Source organism: Hyperolius riggenbachi, chromosome 10 (genome assembly GCF_040937935.1).
Source record: "Hyperolius riggenbachi isolate aHypRig1 chromosome 10, aHypRig1.pri, whole genome shotgun sequence".
Taxonomy (NCBI): domain Eukaryota; kingdom Metazoa; phylum Chordata; class Amphibia; order Anura; family Hyperoliidae; genus Hyperolius; species Hyperolius riggenbachi.
The window spans coordinates 282,436,894-282,463,955 of NC_090655.1; the positions used below are offsets into that span (position 1 = coordinate 282,436,894).

The following is a 27,062-nucleotide window of genomic DNA, read 5'->3' on the forward strand; positions in this document are numbered from 1 at the left end:
TGTGACCAATCTGTGTACAGTAATGTACAGTGACCATTATCAGCTTATTACAGGCCAGTAACACTAAGTCACCACTACTGTGACCAATCTGTGTACAGTAATGTACAGTGACCATTATCAGCTTATTACAGGCCAGTAACACTAAGTCACCCCTACTGTGACCAATCTGTGTACAGTAATGTACAGTGACCATTATCAGCTTATTACAGGCCGGTAACACTAAGTCACCCCTACTGTGACTATTCTGTGTAAATTAATGTAAAGTGACCATTATTAGCTTATTACAGAAAAAATAACACGAAGTCCTCAATTCATAGAGCACAGTGCCTTTAAATGTAAAGTGCTCTGTAAATAACCACATTCTGTATTTTAGACTTTTGTGTGCTAATTCATAAAAATGTTCACAAGTGTGGTAGAAGTTCAGTAATCTACTGGATTCAATAGAAAAAACTCTGTGCAGGGACAGCGTTACAATAGTAAGAGGCATCCTGACATCCCTTTAGATGTACATGTTTTGCTATACTGTTTGTTATACTGCCTCTGCCCACTCTGAATCTATTAGTCTCTTAACATTTTATTTATTTGCCACAGCTTAGAACTCCCAGGAGACTTTACACATGCCCTGCTTATATGATTTCCCTACCAGTTACTCTGCATCCTCAAACAGGAACTGAAGGAGGTTAAACTGCTGAAAGGAGACAGGGGAAACTTATTTTGTTCCGTTCCCTCTGCTCACTGCCTGGGGGTAGAAAAGCTAAGACCTGCCGGAAGAGACTTTGGGTCCTATCAAAATGCCTCATCCCGACTTGCAGGAGACAGGGGCTGTTTCTATTGGTTTCTGCTCCTGTCAGTCATAGCTTATCCCTCTCTGCTTGTCTGAGTCATGCTGGCTTCCCACAGTATCGCACACTCTCCGCTCTCATTTCACCAATCACCACACCAGAGGTGATGATCTATCCACATGATCTATCTTTTATGTATTGAAATTTAGTGGCATTTACTGACATTTGCTGAGGCATTTACTGCATAAGTCAGTAATATTCCTCACTGCTCGGTAATTTCAGCTTTTCATGCGGTAACAGCCTTTATGAATCAACATTTTCCTAAGTGCTCGGTAAAGTGAGCTGTTTTTTTGCATTACTGAATGTGCTAATGCTTTATGAATCAACCACTAAGTGTCTTATGTGACTGTACAGTACAAAACAAAATCAAGGTTTTAGATTACAAAAACCTAACATGAGTATTTAGTATAACCTCTAATATGGCCAGTCTGTGAGCAGTGACACAGTCATAATAACTAAAAAAAAAGATATTTAATATTGTTTACTCACTTGTTGTTTTCCTCTCTGTAAGAGGGTCCTCTACAGGTGTCCCCATCATATCACCCTCCTCCATAGACGGCTGATCACTCCTCACATACGTCTCTTCTTCTTCCTCTTTACTTGTCCCCATCATATCACCCTCCTCCATAGACCGCTGATCACTCCTCACATACGTCTCTTCTTCTTCCTCTTTAATTATCCTCATCATGTCACCCTCCTCCATAGACTGCTGATCACTCCTCACATACGTCTCCTCTTCTTCCTCTTTAATCATCCTCATCATGTTACCCTCCTCCATAGAGTGCTGATCACACCTCACATACGTCTTTTCTTCTTCCTCTTTATATGTCCTCATCATGTCACAACCCTCCATAGACTGCTGATCACTCCACACATATGTCTCTTCTTCTTCCTCTTTACTTGTCCTCATCATGCCACCCTCCTCCATAAAATGCTGATCACTCCTCACATACGTCTCTTCTTCCTCTTTACTTGCCCTCATCATGTCACCCTCCTCCATAGACTGCTGATCACTCCTCACATACGTCTCTTCTTCTTCCTCTTTAACCACAGCACTTCCATGTATCAGTTCTCCACACTAAGTGCTCAGAATGAGAGAAAATGTAAAATGTGAACACAGATAACGGCATTCACAGAAGGAAACAATGTCATACAGTATAGAGACACTGATGACCCTCATCCAACCTACCTGATAATGGTGGGGGGTAGTGGGAACTTCTTGTGGACAATCCTGGGAATAAAGAGGACCTGTACATCTCTCTGTTGGGGTGCTGTTACTGGATACATCTGTAGGAAACACACACACTGACTGAATAAATTGTCTCTATGTGATTATCAGATGATGGGGGATCTAGGTGGACAATCCCGGGAATAAAGAGGACCTGTACATCTCTCTGGTGGGTTTTGGTTATGGTATACATCTGTAGGAAACACACATACTGACTGAATACATTGTCTGTATGTGTTTATCAGATGATGGGGGATCTAGGGGACCCTCCATACTGTGCTCTCATTTAGAAGAAATGAAAGTCTCCTCTTACCCGGTGATGTGAGGGGCGGCTGATTCTCCATCATGGCGTCCTTGTAGGGGTCCTTGTGTCCTTCTATACACTGCTCTTCCTCCATGGAGAAATAGAGGGCGACATCCTGGAATTTCATAGGAACCTAACAAACATAATTATACAGTCACCGCCGTGATACACCCCTTACTGTAACTGAACAATGTCCCATAATTCCCAGCACTGCTCACCTTTCCCATCAGCAGCTCTATCATCTTCCTGATGACATCCAGAATCATCTTCTTGCTGTGTCCGTTAGATATCAGGGAGTGAGGTGGGGGCACTGTGATGGTCACATGATCACCAGACTTCACTGGAGGAAATCTCTGTATAGAAAGACCAACATTAATGTCACATAACCTCCCAGAATCCTCCTCACCTCTCCAGTCAGGTGTGTTTTATTATTAGAGATGAGTGCTGTCATATGATCTCCCAGAATCCTCCTCACCACTTTGGTCAAGTGTGCTTTATTCATAGTGATAAGAGTGATGTCATGTGACCTCCCAGAATCCTCCTCACCTCTCCAGTCAGCAGACAGATGATCTCCAGGGTGAGGTTGAATATCCTGTCAGTCAGGTGACTCTGGTCCTCCTCCATCCTCAGTGATGTGGTCATGTGATCTGTACGGGATGTTGCTGCCTTTGGATAGATAATAATGGGAGGATGATATAGGTTATACAGTTGTCAGTGGTGAAACTACAGATACAGGCGAACACTGGCGATCCAGCGCAGTAGACTTGGGCGGTGCCGGCGCCACCATAGACCATAATAGGAATTATTACACAGCGAGTAACTTCAGCGCCATCAGAAGACAAAGCTGAAGTTACTTATAAAACACTATAATTCAGCCTCCAGCAATTGCTGGAAGCCAAATTATTTCATTCCCCACCATCCATGTGGACCTGGAGGGGGAAAAGTAATTAACGTCGCTGGGAACTTGTGCAGCAGCAGCAGGATAAGCCATACCGGCTGTATCCTGCGCCCAAGTCTCCCGGCAGGAAATCGTACGTGATACAGGATCCCCCTCTCCCAGCACTCCCCATTGCTGTCACTTGTGGGTGGTGGGGCCATGCAGAGTATTGCAGGAAAGCATAATAAGCTGGTTTATAGCTACCTGTGCACTATACTCACAGCGTGCTGCAGTCCTGTCCTCCCTCTGCCTCCTCTCCAGCTGGCCTTCTCTCCTCACATCCCCCTCCCACTGTTACCATTCCTGTGATGTTACAGCAGTGCTGGTAGTGGTAGATGGATGAGGATATGAGGAGAGGCAGAGACTGAGGCTAATGGGAGCAGAGGACTGGAGCACACTGTGACAGCTAGCTATAAACCAATGTAATCCTTCCTCTTACTACTCTGCATGGAGGTGGGGGAGGGAGCAATACTGGAGTGTGGGCATGGCTATACTGGGGGAAAAATGGCATTACTGGGGTGGGGGGCATTACATACTGGAGGATAATGGCAATGCTGGGGGACACAGGGGGGGACATGGCTATACTGGGAAAGAAATGGCATTACTGGGGTGGGGGACATTACATACTGGAGGATAATGGCAATGCTGGAGGATACAGGGAGGACATAGCTATACTGGGGGAGAAATGGCATTACTGGGGTGGGGGACATTACATACTGGAGGATAATGGCAATGCTGGGGGACACAGGGGGACATGGCTATACTGGGAAATAAATGGCATTACTGGGGTGGGGGACATTACATACTGGAGGATAATGGCAATGCTGGGGGACACAGGGGGACATGGCTATACTGGGGGAGAAATGGCATTACTGGGGTGGGGACATTACATACTGGAGGATAATGGCAATGCTGGGGGACACAGGGGAGACATGGCTATACTGGGGGAGACATGGCATTACTGGGGTGGGGGACATTACATACTGGAGGATAATGGCAATGCTGGGGGACACAGGGGGGACATGGCTATACTGGGGAAGAAATGGCATTACTGGAGTGGGGGACATTACATACAGGAGGATAATGGCAATGCTGGGGAACACAGGGGGGACATGGCTATACTGGGAAAGAAATGGCATTACTGGGGTGGGGGACATTACATACTGGAGAATAATGGTAATGCTGGGGACACAGGGGGGACATGGCTATACTGGGGGAGAAATGGCATTACTGGGATGGGGACATTACATACTGGAGGATACTGGCAATGCTGGGGGACACAGGGAGGACATGGCTATACTGGGGAATGGTGCATAAGGGTCATAACTAGAGAGGAGCTGCTCCTTTGATCCCAGGGGGGCCCCAACGGAGCTAGTCTACTTTAGGGGACCCAGCAGGAAAGCTCATAGGGAACAGTTTTCCAATCACAGCACCCTTTACCGTACGAAGCATTGTGATTGGCTGAATAGGGTGGGTGTCGTTTATTACAACCTATCTGAAACCTAGAAGTTCAAGAGCATGCCGTCCACCCAATCACGTTAGCTAGATTTCCCTATGAGGTTTCCTGCTGAGTCCCCTAAAGTAGACTAGCTCCGCCCAACTGCTACCCTTCCCCTCCTCCCATACAGGGGACTATACTACAGATCAGGTGTGCTTGTGGCTACACTGGTTATGGGTGTGACGATCAGGATGACCACACTTGTTTCATGACTCTTGTGAGATGGGCTCCCAGGCCATGAAATGCACCAAGGGGAGGCCAGGGGAGGGGTGTGAGCATTGGGAGGGGCCTCATGATTGGTAGTCATGCCTCTGCTTGCCTTGTTTAACTGCTTGCTGACCGCGTCACGCCGATGGGTGTAGCCACAGCGGCAGCCCCAGGACCGCCTAATGCCGATTGGCGTAAGAGCAGTGGTTTGCAGGAGATTGCGCGTGCATCTCCACCATTGCTGCTCAAAGACTGTTAGATGGCAAAACCGCCGTCTAATTACCGTATACAGCGCTGCTAACTACAGCAGCACTGTACTGGGGACAGCCGTGTGACATGCCTGTCCCCCTGGGACACAGGAGAGCGATCGGCTCTCATAGGCTGAAGCCCATGAGAGCTGATAGCCATGATTGGCTGGCTCACTGGGGGGAGGGAGTTAGGGAAAATGTAATCAAATTTAAAATAAATAAATAAATAAACACTGGGGGAGCGATCAGACCCACCAACAGGAAGCTCTGTTAGTGGGGAGAAAAGGGGGGGAATCACTTGTGTGCTGAGTTGTGCGGCCCTACAGCTAGGCCTTAAAGCTGCAGTGGTCCATTAGGCAAAAACTGGCCTGGTCTTTAGGGGGTTTAACACTACAGTCCCCAAGTGGTTCAAGTAAATATATATTGTAGCCTGCATATCACTGTCACTTCAGGTGTGCTATAATGCCCATCAGGAGTAGAAGGTGCTGGGGTGCGGGTGATAAAGGAATCAGGCTCACCTGTAACAATGGAATCTCATGATTGGGGACCTCTGCATCTGCCATGTGTACAGCACACACTCTCAGGGACTTCTGGGTAATGGCAGCCAGTGGGCGTGGCATCATGACATCATACATGCTATGTGAGGCTGGGGTCGCCATTTTGGAGACTGGCAAGAGGTATCCATACATCAGCCTTTCTCAACCTTTCTACCCTGGAGGAACCCTGCAAATAGCTTTTGGATCTCAATGAACCCCTGCATTTATTTTGCAGGAGGCATGGTCTTTAAAAGTATGTGTGGCTGTTTATTTCACTACCCCCATTACACTGCCACTCACTATACTGCCTCCGAAGCCCCTAATTTAGTGCTTCTAATTACAGTACCACCTATTATAGTGAGCTCCATTTTACATCTCCACGATGGGGGAAAATGCCAAGGAACCCCTGCAGTGTACTCAATGAACCCTGGGGGAGAAAGACAGCCATACATAGTACTATCTGCCCTTACTATGTAGAGTCATGTAGTGTGGGCAGTCAGCTGATGTAAAGGAGATTTATACCTCTGTACACAGGGAACTATTCAGATCACAATTATATGGTGAACATAAGGCTGCAAAATACACAAATGTAATTAAATAGAACTCTGCTGCCATCTAGTGGTCAGTTGTCAGAATTGCACGTAAAAACTTTATATAGTCAAAACTTTATATAAAACACCTTTACCTGTCAGTAATAGGGTGGCCACTTGCAGAACCCCAAAAAGGAGGACATCACACCGTGAAAAGGAGGAAATCGTACTGAGCGTGCCAAAAGTGGGCGTGGTCAAGCATAAAGTGGGTGTTATCATGGGTGGGGCCAAATTTACATGACTTTAGCAGTGGTGTAAATGGTCTGCTGGGGAAGTTTGAGCTCTGCCGTAGCATAGCCCCCCAAAATAGATGTCATCTGACAGCTTTTCACCAAAAAGGCACGTAATCTGGTAAAAGTTCCTCCAAGATACAGATAATATGGCAGTGGTTCCCCCAAAATAGACAATGTGGCAGCAGCAGTTCCCTCCAACATACACATACAGTAATCTGGAAGCAGTTTCCCAAAATACGCAAAACCTGGCAGCGGATCACCCAAAATACACGTAACACCCATCCATATAATCTGGCAGCAGTGGTCCCCCAAACATACACAATCTGGCAGCGGTTCCCCAAAATACACTTAATCTGTTAACAGCGGTTCCCCAAAAATACAGATAATCTGACAGCAGTTAGTTACCCCAAAATAGGTACCCCCAGCATAGGTAGCCAGGTCTATAGGTGTCCCCAGTATAAGTAGTCATGAGTATAGTTGTCCCCAGAATAGGTAGCCAGGTGTAGAATGACCCCAGAATAGGTAGCCAGGTCTTTGGGTGTCCCCAGAGTAGTTAGCCAGGTATATAGATGTCTCCGGTACAGATGGCCAGGTTTTTAGGTGTCCCCAGTATATGTAGCCAGGTCTTTAGGTGCCCCCAGAATAGTTAGCCATGTGTATAGGTGTCTCCAGTACAGATAGCCAGGTGTATAGTGTCCCCAGTATATTTAGCCAGGTCTATGAGTGTCCCAAGAATATGTAGCCAGGTCTATAGGTGTCCCCAGATTAGTTAGCCAGGTGCCCCCGGCAGGAGGGGCGAGATCAGTGAAGGGAGAGGGGTAGGTAAAGCAGAGGGAAAGGGAGGACATCTCCCCCCCCCCCTTTCCTCACCTTTGGGCTCCCCCTTCCTTGCTCTCCCCTCTAGAACTAAAGTTTTGGGGTGGCTGGCAGCGGGCAGAACTTACCTGCCTCCTTCCACTGCGAAGCAGTAGTGATGTCCGGTTCATGAGTCATTTGAGCCGGTTCTTTCCTGTGAGTTTAATGATCTGGCCCACTGCCAGTCACCGCAAAACTTTAGTTCTAGAGGGGAGAGCGAGGAAGAGGGAGCCCAAAGGTGAGGAAAGGGGGGGGGGGAAATGTCCCCACTTTCCCACTGTGCCCACCGCTCCCTCTTCTCTGCGCTCTCTCCCTCCACACAGCCCAAAAAGGAGGACATCTGTCTGTCTGTCCTGGCCTTGCGCCGGACGGAGGACAAGCAGTCCAAAAACCTGACTGTCCGACCTAAATCCGGACGGATGGCCACCCTACTCAGTAATGTGGGGGAGAAAATAACGCCTATAGATGTCCTCTGCAGGCAGAAGTAGTTATGTACTAAAATGTCTTTACATGTCTGTAGCATATGGATGTGAAACACAGAACACCTGTAGATGTCCATCAGGAGTTCCATGGGCTGCACGGTGGCATATCGGTTAGCGCTCTTGCCTTGTAGCGCCGGGTCCCCAGTTCGTATTCCAGCAAGGTCAACATCTGCAAGGGGTTTGTATTTTCTCCCAGTGTCCGTGTGGGTTTTCTCTGGGCACTCGGATTTCCTCCCACATCCCAAAAACATATGGATAGGTTAATTGGCTCTCCCTTAAATTGGCCCTAGACTGCAACACATACACTACACAATAAAGCCATAGGACTATGGTAGGGAATTAGATTGTGAGCGGCGAGCGCCTCTGAGTGACAGTTAGTGACAAGACTATATATACTCTGTACAGCGCTGCGGAAGATGTTGGCACTATATAAATACTAAATAATAAGAATAATACAGACTTGTTCACACTAAGGGCACTTTTGTTTGTTTTTAAAGTGAACCTCCAGACTAAAAATCTACTCAGCAGCACTGAAAAGGCCTGGTGTTTCTTTAACAGTTTCACAGCATCAGAACTTTGTTTTTCTTATACAAGCCCCATTTTTAGCTGCACAGAAGAAAACTGCCCGGGCATTTCCCCCCTGATGCTGTGCAATGCGTGATGGGATTTCTGATGTTGTTGTTCTCCTTCTGCTGTTTTGGTGCAAATTTGTTTATTTTACTTTTGAATGTGAGATTTGAAGCCTAGCGCACGCAGCTGGGAGGGGTGATCAGCACACAGGACAGTTGGAACTGTGTCTCATGCTCCCTGTCACCTCCTTTCAACCAAAAAGATGGCTGCCCTCATGAAATCACAAACAATTGGCTGTTCTTTTGAAACAGGTTGGTTAAGAGATTATATTACCTATATTATATTATCTATTTTAATTAACTTAACTAATGTATGATTCCCTATGAGAGTGTTCACATATGAGCGGTTCAATTCTGATCCGCTCACCAAAGCGATGCCTGTACCATTTTCTGAGCGTTTTGGCTCAATGGAAAGTAAAGGGAAATCGCAAAGTGCTTTGTATAGCAATTTCCCCAGTGCTTTCATGAATAAATGCATTGTATTTATTCATTTCCAGGGGAAAGAGACTGATGACAGGAAGGGAAAAAATGAATCACTCAGCAAAAGCGCTCAGAAAAGAGCTTTACCAAAAAAAATACCGCGCAGGTAAGCACCAGCAGTCGCTAAAGAAATTGTGCACAAAATCGCAAAACGCTGGCGTCATCAATTGCGATTTATGATGTGAACAAGGCCTAACAGACTAAAGGTAGCCACACACTATACAATAAAAAATGATCCGATTTTACAGCAATTCCATAAAAATGATTGTACAGAACTTTTTTTCTTTTAATTTGTTCAAGATATCTGATCAAATTTCTATTATTTTTTTTCAATAAAAGTCAAATCAGAAGCGGTGGATTTTTCTCATCAATATTTATGATATTGATGAGAAAAATGATGGCGCCGTGAGAGGCAGCCAGGGACACATCGGCTCCCGGCAATTCTTAGATTTACTAGTTTTTTAGTTAGTTTTTTAGTTATTTTTTTAGTTTAGTCTTCTTAGCTTAGTTATTTTAGTCATTAGATTAGTTAAGCCAGCCCTTAGCCACCAGAGATCCAGGGCCAGAGCACCCACTCCAGCCGGCCAGAGCACCCACTCCAGCCGACATCCTGCCACCGCTGCCCTCTCTGACCGGCTCCCAGCATTCAGCCGGTGGGGGACGCACGGAGCGAACGGCGGACCAACCTCAGTCTGGATGACGCTGCCAGTCCCTCCGCTCCCGTCGCTCCAACGCCAGAGGACTGTCTCTCCACGGCGCAGAGCGGATCCAGCCGCCTGTCCTCAGGAGACCACCCGCCGACTAGCCGCAGCCCTGCAGGCACCCGAGACCTCATTGACGCAGGAGATCCAGCTGCCGGCACCGTGACCCTGCCGTCAGGAGGCCATCCACCGACATCCTGAAGACACCGGTAAATCTGGAAGCCTACCGCCGACTCCGGAGAGGAACACCGCGGCTGCCAGGGGACCACCCACAACGTTCCCCAGTCCTCCACCGGAGGTGAACAATGCGACTAGCCGCTGAAAGCTGCGACCAAGCAAATCCTGACTCCCCCTCCGGCTTAGCCCAGCGGTCTGCTGCCCAGCACTGCCAGCTTGCTTCCTGCTCCCCTGGAACTCCGACAGTGATCTTCATTCCACGTGGCTGGCACGTGGCTCGCTGCGGCCTACCATCTGCACAGTAGCAGCCACCACCACAAGAGCAGCGTGCGTAAGGCCTCCCAAGATCGCTGCCCCACAGCACAGGCCGGCACTGCATCCCCCGATTCTGCCTTCCCAACTGCTGGAGCAGAAGCACGTGAGTAAGGCTACTACCAATTCTTATCGATAGTAAGAGTTCTCCTGGAGCCGCTTGACATACGCATAGGCCCCTTAACTGCATGCCATGTACTGCTGCTCCTGCTTTCCCACAAAAGACTGTCCTAAACTGCATGCCATGAACTGCTGCCCCTGATTTCCCACGAAAGGCTGTCCTTAACTGCATGCCATGAACTGCTTGCTCCTGCTTTCCCACAAAAGAACTGTCTTACACTAGCTCCTAGCCTGCTATATGAACTGTGCTCTCTATTTATCTATATGAACTGCTTGCTCCTGCTTTCCCACAAAAGAACTGTCTTACACTAACTCCTAGCCTGCTACATGAACTGTGCTCTCTATTTATCTATATGAACTGCTTGCTCCTGCTTTCCCAAAAAAGAACTGTCTTACACTTACAGCCTGCTAAATGAACTGTGCTCTCTATTTATCTGTGCTGTGCTCATCTATATTGTGCCCCTGATGCCCCCACTCAAATACTGTGTATCCACATTCTATGTTCAGGTCGCAACCTGTTGCAAGTGCCCCAACACGTGATGGCCCATACCCCCAGACCCCCTGCCTCTCAGGGTATCATCTCCCACACCAGAGCAGAGCTTCTGAAATGGGAGGCACGGGCTCAGGAACTGCCAATTTGGGACACAGTTCGGTCCCAGATCGACAAATGGTTCAAGACGAGCAGATTTAGGCCTAGGGGTAGGAGGGCGGGTGCTCAGGTCAGACTAAAAAGGAAGGGCCTGCGGTCCCCCATCCCTGCCATTCTATTAGCTAATGTCCGCTCCCTCCAGAATAAGCTGGACGAACTGCTCCTATTACTTGGAAGCAAACCCTCGATCGAAGGCAACTCCCCGGTTCTCTGCTTCACAGAGACCTGGCTAAGCGACATGATCCCAGACAACTGCCTCGACCTACCGGGCTTCAATCTCTTCCGAGCAGACCGTGACCCCGCTCTCTCAGGGAAAAGTAAGGGTGGCGGAATCTGCTTTTACATCAACGGCGCTTGGTGCACAAACACAACCATCCTGCACAGAAGCTGCTCTCCAGATGCAGAGATCCTTCTTATCAACTGCAGGCCCCAGTATTCACCAAGAGAGTTCACCTCCTATGTCCTGGCAGGCGTCTACATCCCCCCGGATGCGGACACCAAGATCGCCCTGCGTACACTCAGCGACACCATATCAGCTTGGGAGACCTCCCTCCCGGACTCCCTCTTCATCATCCTAGGAGACTTTAACAGAGCAAACCTTCGCCAGGAGCTGCCTCGGTACAAGCAACACATCACCTGCCCCACCAGGAACCAAAACACCTTGGACCACTGCTACACGGTCCTTAAAGATGCGTACAAGGCTACTCGCCGGGCTGCCCTAGGCAACTCCGACCACTGCCTAATCCACCTGATCCCCACCTACAGAAGGCTTCTTCAAACTACCAAGCCGACGGTCAGGACTGTTAAAAAGTGGACTGAGGAAGCCAAGGGTCAACTACAAGCCTGCTTCGACAGCACGGACTGGTCGGTCCTGGAGGCTCCCTGCCTAGATGAATGGACGGAGAATGTCACCTCCTATATCCGCTTCTGAGAGGAGGCATGCATCCCAACGACGAACATCAAAGTCTTCCCAAACAATAAACCTTGGTTCAATGGCAGGTTACGCCACCTACGGAAAATCAAAGAGGAAGCACACAAAACCGGCACCCCAGAGGAGTTTAGGGAAGCCAGGAACTCCTTGAACCGAGAACTGAAGGTGGCCAAGCGGGACTACTCAAACAAACTAAGACAGGACCTTCAGTCCAACAACACACGGGAAGTTTGGAAAGGCCTCAGGGCAGCAACAAACTTCAAGCCCCCTCCCCAACACACACTTCCTAGCACTGCGCTAGCCGAGGAGCTCAACAAATTCTACTGCAGGTTCGAGCACCTACCCACCCACTCCGAGGACCTAGCAATCTCATCCCCACCCGAGGAGCCTCCTGACACACCTCCCCAAGCTGCCACTGACCTCCAAGCACCGGTAATTGTCCAGGAGGCTGACGTACTAATGTACCTACAGAAGCTCAACACCAGGAAGGCTCCAGGCCCGGACGGCATATCCCCAACCTGCCTGAAAATCTGTGCAAGCCAGCTGGCCCCGATCCTAACCTCTATCTTCAGCAGATCCCTGACAGTGAGCGAGGTCCCTTCCTGCTTCAAGAAAGCGAATATCATTCCGGTCCCCAAGAAGCCAGGTGTTACGGATCTAAACAATTACAGACCGGTTGCCTTAACTCCGATCATCATGAAAACCTTTGAAAGACTGGTCCTCCCCTATCTGAAGGGGTACACCGCCACCAAAACAGATCCCCTGCAATTTGCATACAGGCCAAACCGGTCCGTGGAGGACGCCATCAACATCAGTCTAGCACACGTCATGAAACATCTGGATAAACCCAACTCCTACGCCAGGATCCTGCTTCTGGATTTCAGCTCCGCTTTTAACACCATCTGTCCGACCATCCTGTATGACAACCTAGCACGACTTGGCGTTGACCCTAATCTGTGCGCCTGGACAGGGGCGTAGGAATAGGCCCTGCAGCCCCTGCGCCCGCGGGGGGGCCCGCTTGGGGCCGTTTTGTGGGTGCTGGAGGGGTGGCAGCATGAGGGGAAAGCCTTACCCACAGTCGGCGGGGAGAGGGGTAGTTCCCCCCTCTCCCTCACCTCGGGGCTCTCCCCTCTGTGCTCCCCTCCAGCTCGTAAGTGTCTGTGGGGCTGTGGTGGGCAGCGAGCGGCGGGCAGATACATACCTGCTTCCGTGCGTTCCATCGCCGACTTCTCCCTCTAGCGGCTGACGTCACTTCCGGAAGTGACGTCAGCCGCTAGAGGGAGAAGTCTCCGATGGAACGCACGGAAGCAGGTATGTATCTGCCCGCCGCTCGCTGCCCACCACAGCCCCACAGACACTTACGAGCTGGAGGGGAGCACTGAGGGGAGAGCCCCGAGGTGAGGGAGAGGGGGGAACTACCCCTCTCCCCGCCGACTGTGGGCAAGGCTTTCCCCTCATGCTGCCACCCCTCCAGCACCCACAAAACTCCGAGCGGGCCCCAGGGGGGGGGGGGGGGGCCCGCTCTGAAAATCTGCAGGGGGGGCCCGGTGGGGCCTAGTTATGCCCCTGCGCCTGGATCAAGGATTTCCTTACGAACAGGTCACAGTTAGTCAAGATCGGCGGCTGCTCTTCCAGTGCCAGAATCACCAACACCGGTGCCCCGCAAGGATGTGTGCTGTCCCCGATTCTCTTTTCACTGTACACAAACAGCTGTACCTCATCCGCTGACTCTGTCAAGGTCATCAAGTTTGCGGATGACACCACCATAATAGGCCTCATAGATGAAAACGGTGAGCACGATTATCGCAAGGAGATTGAGCGAATCCTCGGGTGGTGTAAGGAAAACAAACTCGTATTAAATACAGCAAAAACTGTGGAACTAATTGTAGACTTCAGAAGAAACGCTCCGACTCCCAATCCGGTCTCCATTGATGGTACCGAGGTCTCAAGAGTACACAGCGCTCGGTTCCTTGGTACCACCATCACGGACAATCTGAAGTGGGATGTAAACACCTCCGTAATTCAAAGGAAAGCCCAGCAGAGACTGTTCTTTCTCAGGCAGCTGAAGAAGTTCGGGATGTCGCAGGAGCTAATGATCAGCTTCTACTCTGCCACCATCGAGTCTGTCCTTTGCTCCTCCATCATTGTCTGGTACTCCGGGGCTAATGCAAGGGACAAGCACAAACTCCAAAGGGTAATCAGTGCTGCTGAGAGGATCATTGGGTCACCCCTGCCACCCCTGGACATCCTTCAATCATCAAGAATGAGGTCCAGGGCAAACAAGATCACTCAAGACCCTCCCACCCGGGCAGTTGCTTCTTCGTCCCCCTTCCTCTAGGTCGCCGTTATAGGTCCATCCTCACTAAAACCACGAGGCATAAAAACACCTTCTTTCCCCAAGCGGTTGCCCTACTTAATTCATGCACTCTCCCAACCGACATCCCCTAATCTTCCTCTGCCACCCCCGTGCGGAATACGAGCACGGAAGGAACTATCTCCAGCTGGCCACGCTGCACCACATGCCACCGTACAAATGTATGTTGTATGTTGTACATAAGATAGTCCTGCCCATCTGATCTATGAACTGCTGCTGCCTGTTAAATTGACGTCAGGGTGTCTCTGTAGCTAAGATCTGTACCATGTGCTGTTTGCCAACTGCTGCTATTGACCGTCAAACTGTTGTAGTGTGTATGTAGATATCATCTGTTTATCTTCTTTTCACCAAGTTGTTGCTGTTAAGCCAATTGCCGTTGTGTCCACAAAAAATTCCAGGTGCGGCTCCTGTCGTACTTGGCGAATAAAGTTGATTCTGATTCTGATTGTCAATTTCTTGAATTATAGATGCAATTTTTTTTTTCATAATTGGGAAAAAATTAAACGTGTGTGACGCATCAGTCAGATTTTTTGAAATGTTACAAATTCAATCAATCAGAAAAATGAATTGTACTCTGTGAATTGAAAAGAAATACATAAAACAATTTTTGAATGCTGTGTGGCCAACTTAAGGGACACCTGAAGTGAAAATAAACGAATTAAATAAATGATTGTTTCTATCTACTGTCTCCTAAAAATGACTTTTTAAGATATTCCATGGTTCTATTTTATGTTTAGACCTACTTTTCAAGTTTTAACTGTTTTATTGTTTTTGCTCAATGACACATTCATTGAAGTATGCCAGAGCTAAAATCTATGAATTCTTCACCCTTTCTATCTCTTTCCTGCTCTCAGAAGCCATATTCTGCTAGGAAAGTGTTTTATAGTTGGAATTTCTTATCAGTGAGGGTCACACTGTAGTCACTTCCTGTCTGAGTCAGGACTGAGTCAGCCACTTACATACTTGATATTTAAAGGGGAACTGAAGTAAGAAGTATACGGAGGCTGCCATATTTATTTCCTTTTAATGCACCAGTTGCCTGGCAGCCCTGCTGGTCTATTTCTCTGCAGTAGTATCTGACTAACACCAGAAACAAGCATGCAGCTAGTCTTGTCACATCTGACATTAAAGTCTGAAACACCTGATCTGCTGCATGCTTGTTCAGGGGCTATGGCTAATAGTATTAGAGGCAGAGGATCAGCAGGGCTGCCAGGCAACTGGTATTGCTTAAAAGGAAATAAACATGGCAGCCTCCATATACCTCTCTCTTCAGTTCCCCTTTAACTCTTTCAGACAGAGAAAGAAAAAAAGGAACACAACACAGTTATTTGTGTGCTTGGCACTGTACATACACATGTCTATCTCATCATGTCACACATCACCTCGGGTGTACTTTAACAGTAAAGTGTAAGGCCTTGTTCACATTGCGTTACGATAGCATTAATGTTTGCGTTGGCCTTTTTTTATGCTTTTTTTTTTTGCGATTTCTGGTGATTTCTTTGCGCTGCGTTATTTGTGAAAGCGCTTCTCTAAGTGCCTTTGCAGAGCGATTTGATTTATTTTTTCACTTCCTGATATCAGTCATGAAGTGAACTCTTTGAACCGGAAAATAATAAATATAATGTATTTATTCTTAAAAGTGCTGGGAAATTGCTATTGAAAGCGCTTTTACAAGCGTTTTGCGATTTCCCTATACCTTCCATTGAGGCAAAACCACCCCGGCCGTAAATGGTCCATGCAGCACTTCTCTGAGCGGATCAGAAACGAACCGCTCAGATGTCAACTCTCTCATAGAGAATCATTGCTTTCAGGGAGATTTTGAAAAATCGACAGCGCTTAAAAATAAATAAAATCACAAAACCGCCTGTAGTGTGAATGAGCCTGAAGTGCTTGCGGTGGTATACATGGTGATTATTGTACAGTCATGCAGAACATAGCAATACATGGGGGTAAGCACAATAATATACAGAGTAGCATGTTACTTATATGGGGCTGGTTCCTGACATTATGGTAAGAACATGCACATTCTTCTATCAGAAGTAACCATAATATATATACAGTGTTCTCCCCAGAGCCTATTACCCGGGCGGAGCGCCCGGCTGGTTTCAGCTTCCCGCCCACCTGTGGTTACAGCATGCATCAGATTTGTTTCCTCCACACTCAATGCAGTGTACAGCGGCAGTGTTATTGGAGCCAGACGCTGTCACTTACACTATCTCCGCCCTCCTCTCAGCTTCTGCATAGCCGTGATGTAGAGGGGCGGGGAGAGTCTGGTAACTGAAGTTACACAGGCACCGCGGGAACTTCAAAGAAGCTGGAGCTAATGAATCCCCGATCTGCATCACCAGTGTAGAGGACTGGGCTCTCCTCCTCCAGCCAGTCTTCACATCGCAGCAAACTTCCCAGAATGTGTTCCAGCCTCACCTCCAGCCTCGCAGGTCAGAAATCAGAGCACAGGGAACAGTGTAGAGCAGCGTTCATGCCGGGGAGACAGCATTGCAGGGCAGATGGTTATCTGTTAATTCCTGGTAAGGTGGTGACTGATAGCCATTAGCTGCCTCTGCTGCTGTGCTTTGTGTAGCATCACCGCTATGGCATGCCCCCCTTTCAGATGCACTTTGCTGGGAGGAGAGGAGACAGACATTTTTACAACTACTATATTGCTGTCCTTCCCCCAACTGCTCTGCTCAGAGATGTTACATTGATGTAAACCTGTCTGCAGACCTCCTGCAGTGTGCTGCTGAGCAAGTTACAAGAGCTGTGAGAGTGCTGCATTCTTACTTGTATTACATTCATATTTAGAGGGTAGTGCTGCAATGCTCTCCTCTCTGACCCTGTTATTGCCCCCCCCCCCCCCCTTTCTTTTCCACACTGGTACACATATTTTTTCTTCTACCTTTAGTCTGTCTCTCCCTCTCACACATTTCCTCTTGTCTCTCTCACACACTTTCCTCCTTGTTTTTTCTTTCCCAGTCCTTTCCCCCCCCCCCCCCCCTCTGTAGTACATGCTGTTTAGCACATAGACAAGCAACAAACTTATGTAACTCCCCATCAGTAGTTCCCAGTGTGATTCCTCCTTACCCACTTCCTCATTCGAAAGCACCCAGCATGATCCACCTACACTCATCCCTACCAGGTAGCACCCAACACAATCCACCCTGCCCCTCCCTACCTAGTAGTGGCAACCAACATCACCCTCCAACTCCACCCAACGTGACCTTACTTCCCCACCCGGCTACTTTTTCATGCCACCCGGCTGGTAAGAAATTCTGGGGAGAACACTGTATATAGAAGGCAAAAGAACCGTGACATGACCATCATATAGTGAATGGGGGGGGGGGATGGTTTTGGCCCAGAAAATCAGAGCACAAGCTCCACTTGTTGGTCCCTCTGAAGACAACGCTCTGAGGGTGTTTATCCAGAACACTTCTTTTCCCGCTTAGCTTTATGTGAATGATTACGCACACGATTGCGGCAGCAGCTTTTACTACTGGACAGGAGCCTCACGTCCAGGATCCACAAGTGGGTATTAAAGACATCTTTCAAACTTAAAATTTAACCTCCTAAGCGGTAATCAGGAGTTCAGCTCGGGGTGGAAAAAACAAGCCAGGAGCAGTAACCCCGAGCTGAACTCTGGAGGTCTATGCAGAGCAATGCGCACAGCGGCGTTTTTACTCACCTCCCGGCGGATCCCGACATCGGCCGCCATTCTTCTTCCTCTCCTCCAAGGCTCTGCTTCCCCCTGGTGAGATCACAGTCTGTCGTCATGACGGCAGCCGGCAATCTCACTACAGGGTTACACCGCCACCCGGAGGACGTAGGGAAAACTGCAGCGCTGGATCCCAAGGAGTTGAGTGCTGGGGCTGCTGCAGATCTCCCTAGCAGCTGATTTTTTTCCAGGTTTTAGGATCTAAAAGCATACAAAAAATTGCACCGATTTTACACCCTGAAATCCAGAAAGAATCATAACGCCAGGGAGGCTAAAGACAAAATGTGCTTTAGAGCTGATGGAGCTCAGAGATCAGAAACAAAGGAGAGCTGATCGTGGGTCTAGTAAACTGTGTGAGGAGCAGCAGGCAACCTGGAAACACAAAACACAGCCCAATGTTGGGAAATGTGACAATAAATTACAGAATAAAATGTCTTTGCATTAACAGGGCATGAAATGCAAAAAAAAACCCCCACAAAACTTTCAGAGAGATACGGAGGATTTCAGAGTGGGGGAAAGTACACAATTGGAGAGATAGAGGGGCTGAGACAGGAGGGGGAATCAACAGCAACAGACACCAGGGATGAGTCCCAATCAGAGTTTGATTCCCAGCGGGCCCGCCCCAAACAGGGGAGGGGGAAGCCCAGACCCCCCAAAAACAACCAAAGGACTGCCAACCAGCGGCCCCCCTCACTAGTGGCCAAACCACAAGGTTCTTTTAGGAGAAAACACAAAGGGGTTGATTCATTACTGGTGTTGCTACAGCAGCGTGAGTTAAATGGCAGCATCGTGCCTTATATACAGCGCTCACACGCTACGCTAATGTAGCAGCAGCCAGGCCAGTGAAGTATCGCGGTCACAATACTTCACACCTCGTGCTACGTGAAGGAGAGCGAGGCACCTTGTAGGAGCGCGTGTAGAAGGAGCACCCGTAACTTAGCACCGCACCCCACGCAGCACTACCGCGCATAGCATGCGAGTGCTGCATATAAATCGCCATGCTGCCCTGTATCTCACTCTGCTGTAACAGCGCCACTTAATGAATCAACCCCAAAGTGTGCAGCTGGTCACAGAGAGGCCCGCCCACACAAACTGAGAAATCAGGAAAAGGGGGATCTACAGGGAAAAAGAGGGGGGACCCCACAGGCAGGTGGTAGAGGGAGATATTGAATGTTACCGCACCCCTAAGATCATTAACCTGTCCACCTGTCCCCTATCCCCGGCCAAATGGAGATACTTGAGGAAGGTTTGCATGAAGCTCTGATTTCTGTTCCTTTGAATGGGTGAAAGATATTTACAGTGGGATGCAAACGTTTGGGCAACATTGTCAATCGTCATGATTTTCCTGTATAAATCGTTGATAAAAAAATGTCAGTTAAATATATCATATTGGAGACACATACAGTGATATTTGAGAAGTGAAATGAAGTTTATTGGTTTTACAGAAAGTGTGCAATAATTGTTTAAATAAAATTAGGCAGGTGCATAAATTTGGGCACTGTTGTCATTTTATTGATTCCAAAACCTTTAGAACTAATTTTTGGAACTCAAAGTGTCTTGGTAAGCTCAGTGACCCCTGACCTACATACACAGGTGAATCCAATTATAAGAAATAGTATGTAAGGGGATCAATTGTAAGTTTCCCTCCTCTTTTAAATTTCTCTGAAGAATAGCAACATGGGGGTCTCAAAACAACTCTCAAATGACCTGAAGACAAAGATTGTTCACTATCATGGTTTAGGGGAAGGATACAGAAAGCTGTCTCAGAGATTTCAGCTGTCCGGTTCCACAGTTAGGTACATATTAAGGAAATGCAGCGGGCAGGACTTACCTCTTGCTCGTTCCGGCGCCGGATCTGCGGGCCGCTGCTCTGGTCTGCACCAGACCAGAGTAGCGGCAGTGGAGTGCTCGCGCCGGAACGAGGAGGGATGGCCTCCCTTCCCCACCGCTGCTAACAGCTCTCCTTCCACTGCGCTGCTCCGCTCCTGCTGGGGGACACCTGACTGCCTATTCTGGGGACATATACCCCTGGCTACATATACTGGGACATATACCCCTGACTACATATACTGGCACATATATACCCCTCACTACATATACTGGGACATATATACCCCTTACTACATATACTGGGCACATATACCCCTGGCTACATATACTGGGACATATACTGGCACATATATACCCCTGGCTACATATACTGGGCACATATATCCCTGGCTACATATACTGGGTGGGCACATATACCCCTGACTACATATACTGGGCACATATACCCTGACTACATATACTGGGCACATATACCCCTGACTACATATACTGGGCACATACATCCCTGACTACATATACTGGGCACATATACCCCCGACTACATATACTGGGCACATATACCCCCGGCTACATATACTGGGCACACATACCCCTGGCTACATATACTTGGCACATATACCCCTGGCTACATATACTGGGACATATACCCCTGGCTACATATACTGGGCACATATATCCTGGCTACGTATACTGGGACATATACCTCTGGCTTCATATACTGGCACATATACCCCTGACTACATATACTGGGCCCATATACCCCTGGCTACATATACTGGGCCCATATACCCCTGGCTACATATACTGGGCCCATATACCTCTGGTTACATATACTGGGCACATATACCCCTGGCTACATATACTGGGCACATATACCCCTGGCTACATACACTGGGTACATATACCCCTGGCTACATATACTGGGCACATATATCACTGGCTACATACTGGGCACATACATCCCTGACTACATATACTGGGCACATATACCCCTGGCTACATATACTGGGCACATATACCCCTGACTACATATACTGGGCACATATACCCCTGGCTTCATATACTGGGACATATACCACTGACTACATATACTGGGCACATATACCCCTGGCTACATATATTGGGCACATATACCCTTGGCTACATATACTGGGCCCATTTACCCCTGACTACATATACTGGGCTCATATACCCCTGACTACATATACTGGGCCCATATACCTCTGGTTACATATACTGGGCACATATACCCCTGGCTACATATACTGGGTTCATATATCCCTGACTACATATACTGGGTGGGCACATATACCCTGACTACATATACTGGGCATATATACCCCTGGCTACATATACTGGGCACATATACCCCTGACTACATATACTGGGCCCATATACCCCTGGCTACATATACTGGGTGGGCACATATACCCCTGACTACATATACTGGGCACATATACCCCTGACTACATATTCTGGGCACATATACCCTTGGCTACACATACTAGGCACATATACTCCTGACTACATATACTGAGCACATATATCCCTGACTACATATACTGGGCACATATACCCCCGGCTACATATCCTGGGCACATATACCCCCGGCTACATATCCTGGGCACATATACCCCCGGCTACATATCCTGGGCACATATACCCCTGGCTACATATACTGGGCACATATACCCCTGGCTACATATACTGGGCACATATACCCCTGGCTACATATACTGGGCACATATACCCCTGGCTACATATACTGGGCACATATACCCCTGACTACATATACTGGGCACATATATCCCTGGCTACATATACTGTGCACATATACCCCTGACTACATATACTGGGTACATATACCCCTGACTACATATGCTGGGCACATATACCCCTGGCTACATATACCCCGGGTTACATATACTGGGCACATATACCCCTGGCTACATATACTGGGCACATATACCCCTGACTACATATACTGGGCACATATATCCCTGGCTACATATACTGTGCACATATACCCCTGACTACATATACTGGGTACATATACCCCTGACTACATATGCTGGGCACATATACCCCTGACTACATATACTGGGCACATATACCCCTGGCTTCATATACTGGGACATATACCACTGACTACATATACTGGGCACATATACCCCTGACTACATATACTGGCACATATATACCCCTCACTACATATACTGGGACATATATACCCCTGACTACATATACTGGGCACATATACCCCTGGCTACATATACTGGGACATATACTGGCACATATATACCCCTGACTACATATCATGGGACATATATACCCCTGGCTTCATATACTGGGACATATACTCCTGGCTACTTATACTGGGACATATACCCCTGACTACATATACTGGGCCCATATACCCCTGACTACATATACTGGGCCCATATACCCCTGACTACATATACTGGGACATATACCCCTGGCTACTTATACTGGGACATATACCCCTGACTACATATACTGGGCACATAAACCCCTGACTACATATACTGGGCCCATATACCCCTGACTACATACACTGGGCCCATATACCCCTGACTACATATACTGGGCCCATATACCCCTGACTACATACACTGGGCCCATATACCCCTGACTACATATACTGGGCCCATATACCTCTGGTTACATATACTGGGCACATATACCCCCGGCTACATATACTGGGCACATATACCCCTGGCTACATATACTGGGTACATATACCCCTGGCTACATATACTGGGCACACATATCACTGGCTACATATACTGGGCACATATACCCCTGACTGCATATACTGGGCACATATACCCCTGGCTACATATACTGGGCACATATACCCTTGGTTACATATACTGGGCACATATATCCCTGGCTACATATACTGGGCACATATACCCCTGACTACATATACTGGGCCCATATAACCCTGACTACATATACTGGGCCCATATACATCTGGTTACATATACTGGGCACATATACCCCTGGCTACATATACTGGGTACATATATCTCTGGCTACATATACTGGGTGGGCACATATACCCTGATTACATATACTGGGCACATATATCCCTGACTACATATACTGGGCACATATACCCCTGGCTACATATAATGGGCACATATACCCCTGACTACATATACTGGGCCCATATATTCCTGGCTACATATACTGGGCACATATATCCCTGGCTACATATACTGGGTGGGCACATATACCCCTGACTACATATACTGGGCACATATACCCCTGACTACATATACTGGGCACATACATCCCTGACTACATATACTGGGCACATATACCCCCGACTACATATACTGGGCACATATACCCCCGGCTACATATACTGGGCACACATACCCCTGGCTACATATACTTGGCACATATACCCCTGGCTACATATACTGGGACATATACCCCTGGCTACTTATACTGGGACATATACCCCTGGCTACATATACTGGGCACATATATCCTGGCTACGTATACTGGGACATATACCTCTGGCTTCATATACTGGCACATATACCCCTGACTACATATACTGGGCCCATATACCCCTGGCTACATATACTGGGCCCATATACCCCTGGCTACATATACTGGGCCCATATACCTCTGGTTACATATACTGGGCACATATACCCCTGGCTACATATACTGGGCACATATACCCCTGGCTACATACACTGGGTACATATACCCCTGGCTACATATACCTGGCACATATATCACTGGCTACATACTGGGCACATACATCCCTGACTACATATACTGGGCACATATACCCCTGGCTACATATACTGGGCACATATACCCCTGACTACATATACTGGGCACATATACCCCTGGCTTCATATACTGGGACATATACCACTGACTACATATACTGGGCACATATACCCCTGGCTACATATATTGGGCACATATACCCTTGGCTACATATACTGGGCACATATATCCCTGGCTACATATACTGGGCACATATATCCCTGGCTACATATACTGGGCACATATACCCCTGACTACATATACTGGGCACATATACCCCTGAATACATATACTGGGCCCATTTACCCCTGACAACATATACTGGGCTCATATACCCCTGACTACATATACTGGGCCCATATACCTCTGGTTACATATACTGGGCACATATACCCCTGGCTACATATACTGGGTACATATATCCCTGACTACATATACTGGGTGGGCACATATACCCTGACTACATATACTGGGCATATATACCCCTGACTACATATACTGGGCACATATACCCCTGGCTACATATACTGGGCACATATACCCCTGACTACATATACTGGGCCCATATACCCCTGGCTACATATACTGGGTGGGCACATATACCCCTGACTACATATACTGGGCACATATACCCCTGACTACATATTCTGGGCACATATACCCTTGGCTACACATACTGGGCACATATACTCCTGACTACATATACTGAGCACATATATCCCTGACTACATATACTGGGCACATATACCCCTGACTACATATACTGGGCACATATACCCCCGGCTACATGTCCTGGGCACATATACCCCCGGCTACATATCCTGGGCACATATACCCCTGGCTACATATACTGGGCACATATACCCCTGGCTACATATACTGGGCACATATACCCCTGGCTACATATACTGGGCACATATACCCCTGACTACATATACTGGGCACATATATCCCTGGCTACATATACTGTGCACATATACCCCTGACTACATATACTGGGTACATATACCCCTGACTACATATGCTGGGCACATATACCCCTGGCTACATATACCCCGGGTTACATATACTGGGCACATATACCCCTGGCTACATATACTGGGCACATATACCCCTGACTACATATACTGGGCACATATATCCCTGGCTACATATACTGTGCACATATACCCCTGACTACATATACTGGGTACATATACCCCTGACTACATATGCTGGGCACATATACCCCTGGCTACATATACTGGGCACATATACCCCTGGTTACATATACTGGACACATATACCCCTGGCTACATATACTGGGCACATATACCTCTGGCTACATATACAGGGCACATATACACCTGACTACATATACTGGACAACTATACCTCTGGCTACATATACTGGGGACTACTATACTCATGGCTACTTATACTGGGGACACCTATAGACCTGGCTACCTATGCTGGGGGTACCTATTTTGGTGGAACCGCTGTCAGATTGTCTGCATTTTTGTGGAACCGCTGTTATGTAGTTTGGGGAACAGCTGCCAGATTATGTGTATGTTAGGGGAACGGCAGCTGCCAGATTATGTGTATGTTAGGGTACCGGCTGCCGCCAGATTATGTGTATGTTAGGGGAACGGCCAAGATAGCCCCCACATTAAGAGACAAACTGTGTAGAAGCCATTTCCAAAGACCACATACAAGAGGACGTGGGGTTAATGGGCGCTTTCCCTGTGGTCGCTGTAATATTGGTCCACTCATGGTACCCACCAGAAATGTGACCAGCCCGAAGACACAAAAGATCCATCAAATTGAGGAATATATAAACTGCCAGACTGAGGCTGTGGGTTACTTACTAAGATGTCCATGTAACTTGTTTCACGTTGGTCAAACTAAGAACAAGCACAAAACTAGAATACAGAAGCATCTTTCCACCAAATGTCTGGCAGAAAGAGACTTTATAGAGGGTAAATCACTTACCCCGGTGGCGGATCACGCCTTGCAACGGCATGGGGGCAGTACAGCTGGTTGGACTGTGTGTGGACTAAAACGTCTCTTTCTTTCTTCCAGGGGTAGCAGCATAGAACCTTCACTCCTGAGACACGAAACAAAGTGGATCCATGAATTGGGATCAAGATCCCCGGTAGGTCTAAATGCAGATTTTCCATTTCTAGGTTTCTTACACTAATCCCGTGTGTTGGTTGGGTAGGGCCCATGGTGAGTGGCCCCTTCCCTCCATATGATGATTGTCTTATCACCACACGCGGTGTCTATGCTTGGCAGATTTCTCCTGTCTATTATGTATGACCTTTGAGGTGTGGATTAGGTGAGTAGTCTTCACCTCCTTCTAATATATATTCATGTTTTTTTATATTGTTCCGTCTCTTTGTATGTATTTTGCAGTATATTGTGGTGATTTATAGTACTTCCCATTTATTGCACTAGGTTGTTTTCAGCAATCTGTTCTTTCCTCCATGGATGGGCTACCTCGGTCTCTCCATCCTCTCCTTCTGTGGTTGTCTTAAAAGATCTTAATAATTGTTGTTTTTTCCCTTTATTTTTCCTCCAGTTGTAATGGTCATTGCTCTGCTGGTCCTGTATTGATGCATTTGCTGTGGGATGGTTATCTACTGTGGAATTCTCCAGACTTCCTCCTGAGACCTCTATAATGCTTTACTGAACTGTTCAAGATTATTCTGGATCTGTTTATTTTAAATAAATTGTGATTAATATGCATTCATACGTTTTTATATTGTTATTCAGCATAGTGTTTATCCTCATACAATTGTCTGTATGTGCCAATATTTTTGTTGGCCTGTACATGGCACTACATTTCCCAGGAGGCCCCCTACCCCAGGAAGAGGAAGTGATGCGGTGCTTTCAGCACTGCAGACACATCCTCGTTATGCATGGCCACGTATACAAATTAGGTTTGCCACGCCCATTTTACCCGCCCACCCAGGTCCTCCGATTAGTTTAAAGCGGTATTGTCACCATAAAAATCAAATTTCAACAGCAATTGGTCTGAGTGTATTAAGTGATAAAGATGCTAATCCTGCATTCAAAACTTGAAAAACGTTTTCTGCTGTTATGGTTTAGAGTTATCACATACTTTAGGAGCACTGGCCCTAGTGCCAAAGAGTTGAATGCTGGGAGTTATTTTTATCTATAATATATTCCTCCTCTTCCATTTATTTCCCTGCCTAGCTGCTTATCAGAAACACCCTCTGATTACTTGTGTTTACAAGCAAGGCTGAGGTGACTCAGTGATTGGATGTGTAAATAAAAAAAGACAGTGCAGTTGTTAGTATACACCTCAGTGGGAGTGTCTGAAGACTCAGGGAGGAGGGCAGCTAATGAATACACAGTGAGCAAGAGAAG

General features: G+C 47.5%; 2 protein-coding genes across 2 annotated transcripts in view; one reads left to right on the plus strand and one right to left on the minus strand.

Moving 5' to 3' along the window:
• The window catches only part of LOC137537252 (uncharacterized), a 1,269,057-nt gene that overhangs the window by 713,871 nt on the left and 528,124 nt on the right, over nt 1-27,062 (plus strand). The window lies entirely within an intron of this gene.
• Nucleotides 1-27,062, minus strand: part of LOC137535882 (uncharacterized) — a 192,438-nt gene that overhangs the window by 130,391 nt on the left and 34,985 nt on the right. The window contains 4 exon segments of the mRNA XM_068257760.1: nt 1,332-1,920; nt 2,032-2,129; nt 2,384-2,507; nt 2,593-2,727. Coding sequence (XP_068113861.1) covers nt 1,332-1,920; nt 2,032-2,129; nt 2,384-2,507; nt 2,593-2,727 — 946 coding nt within the window.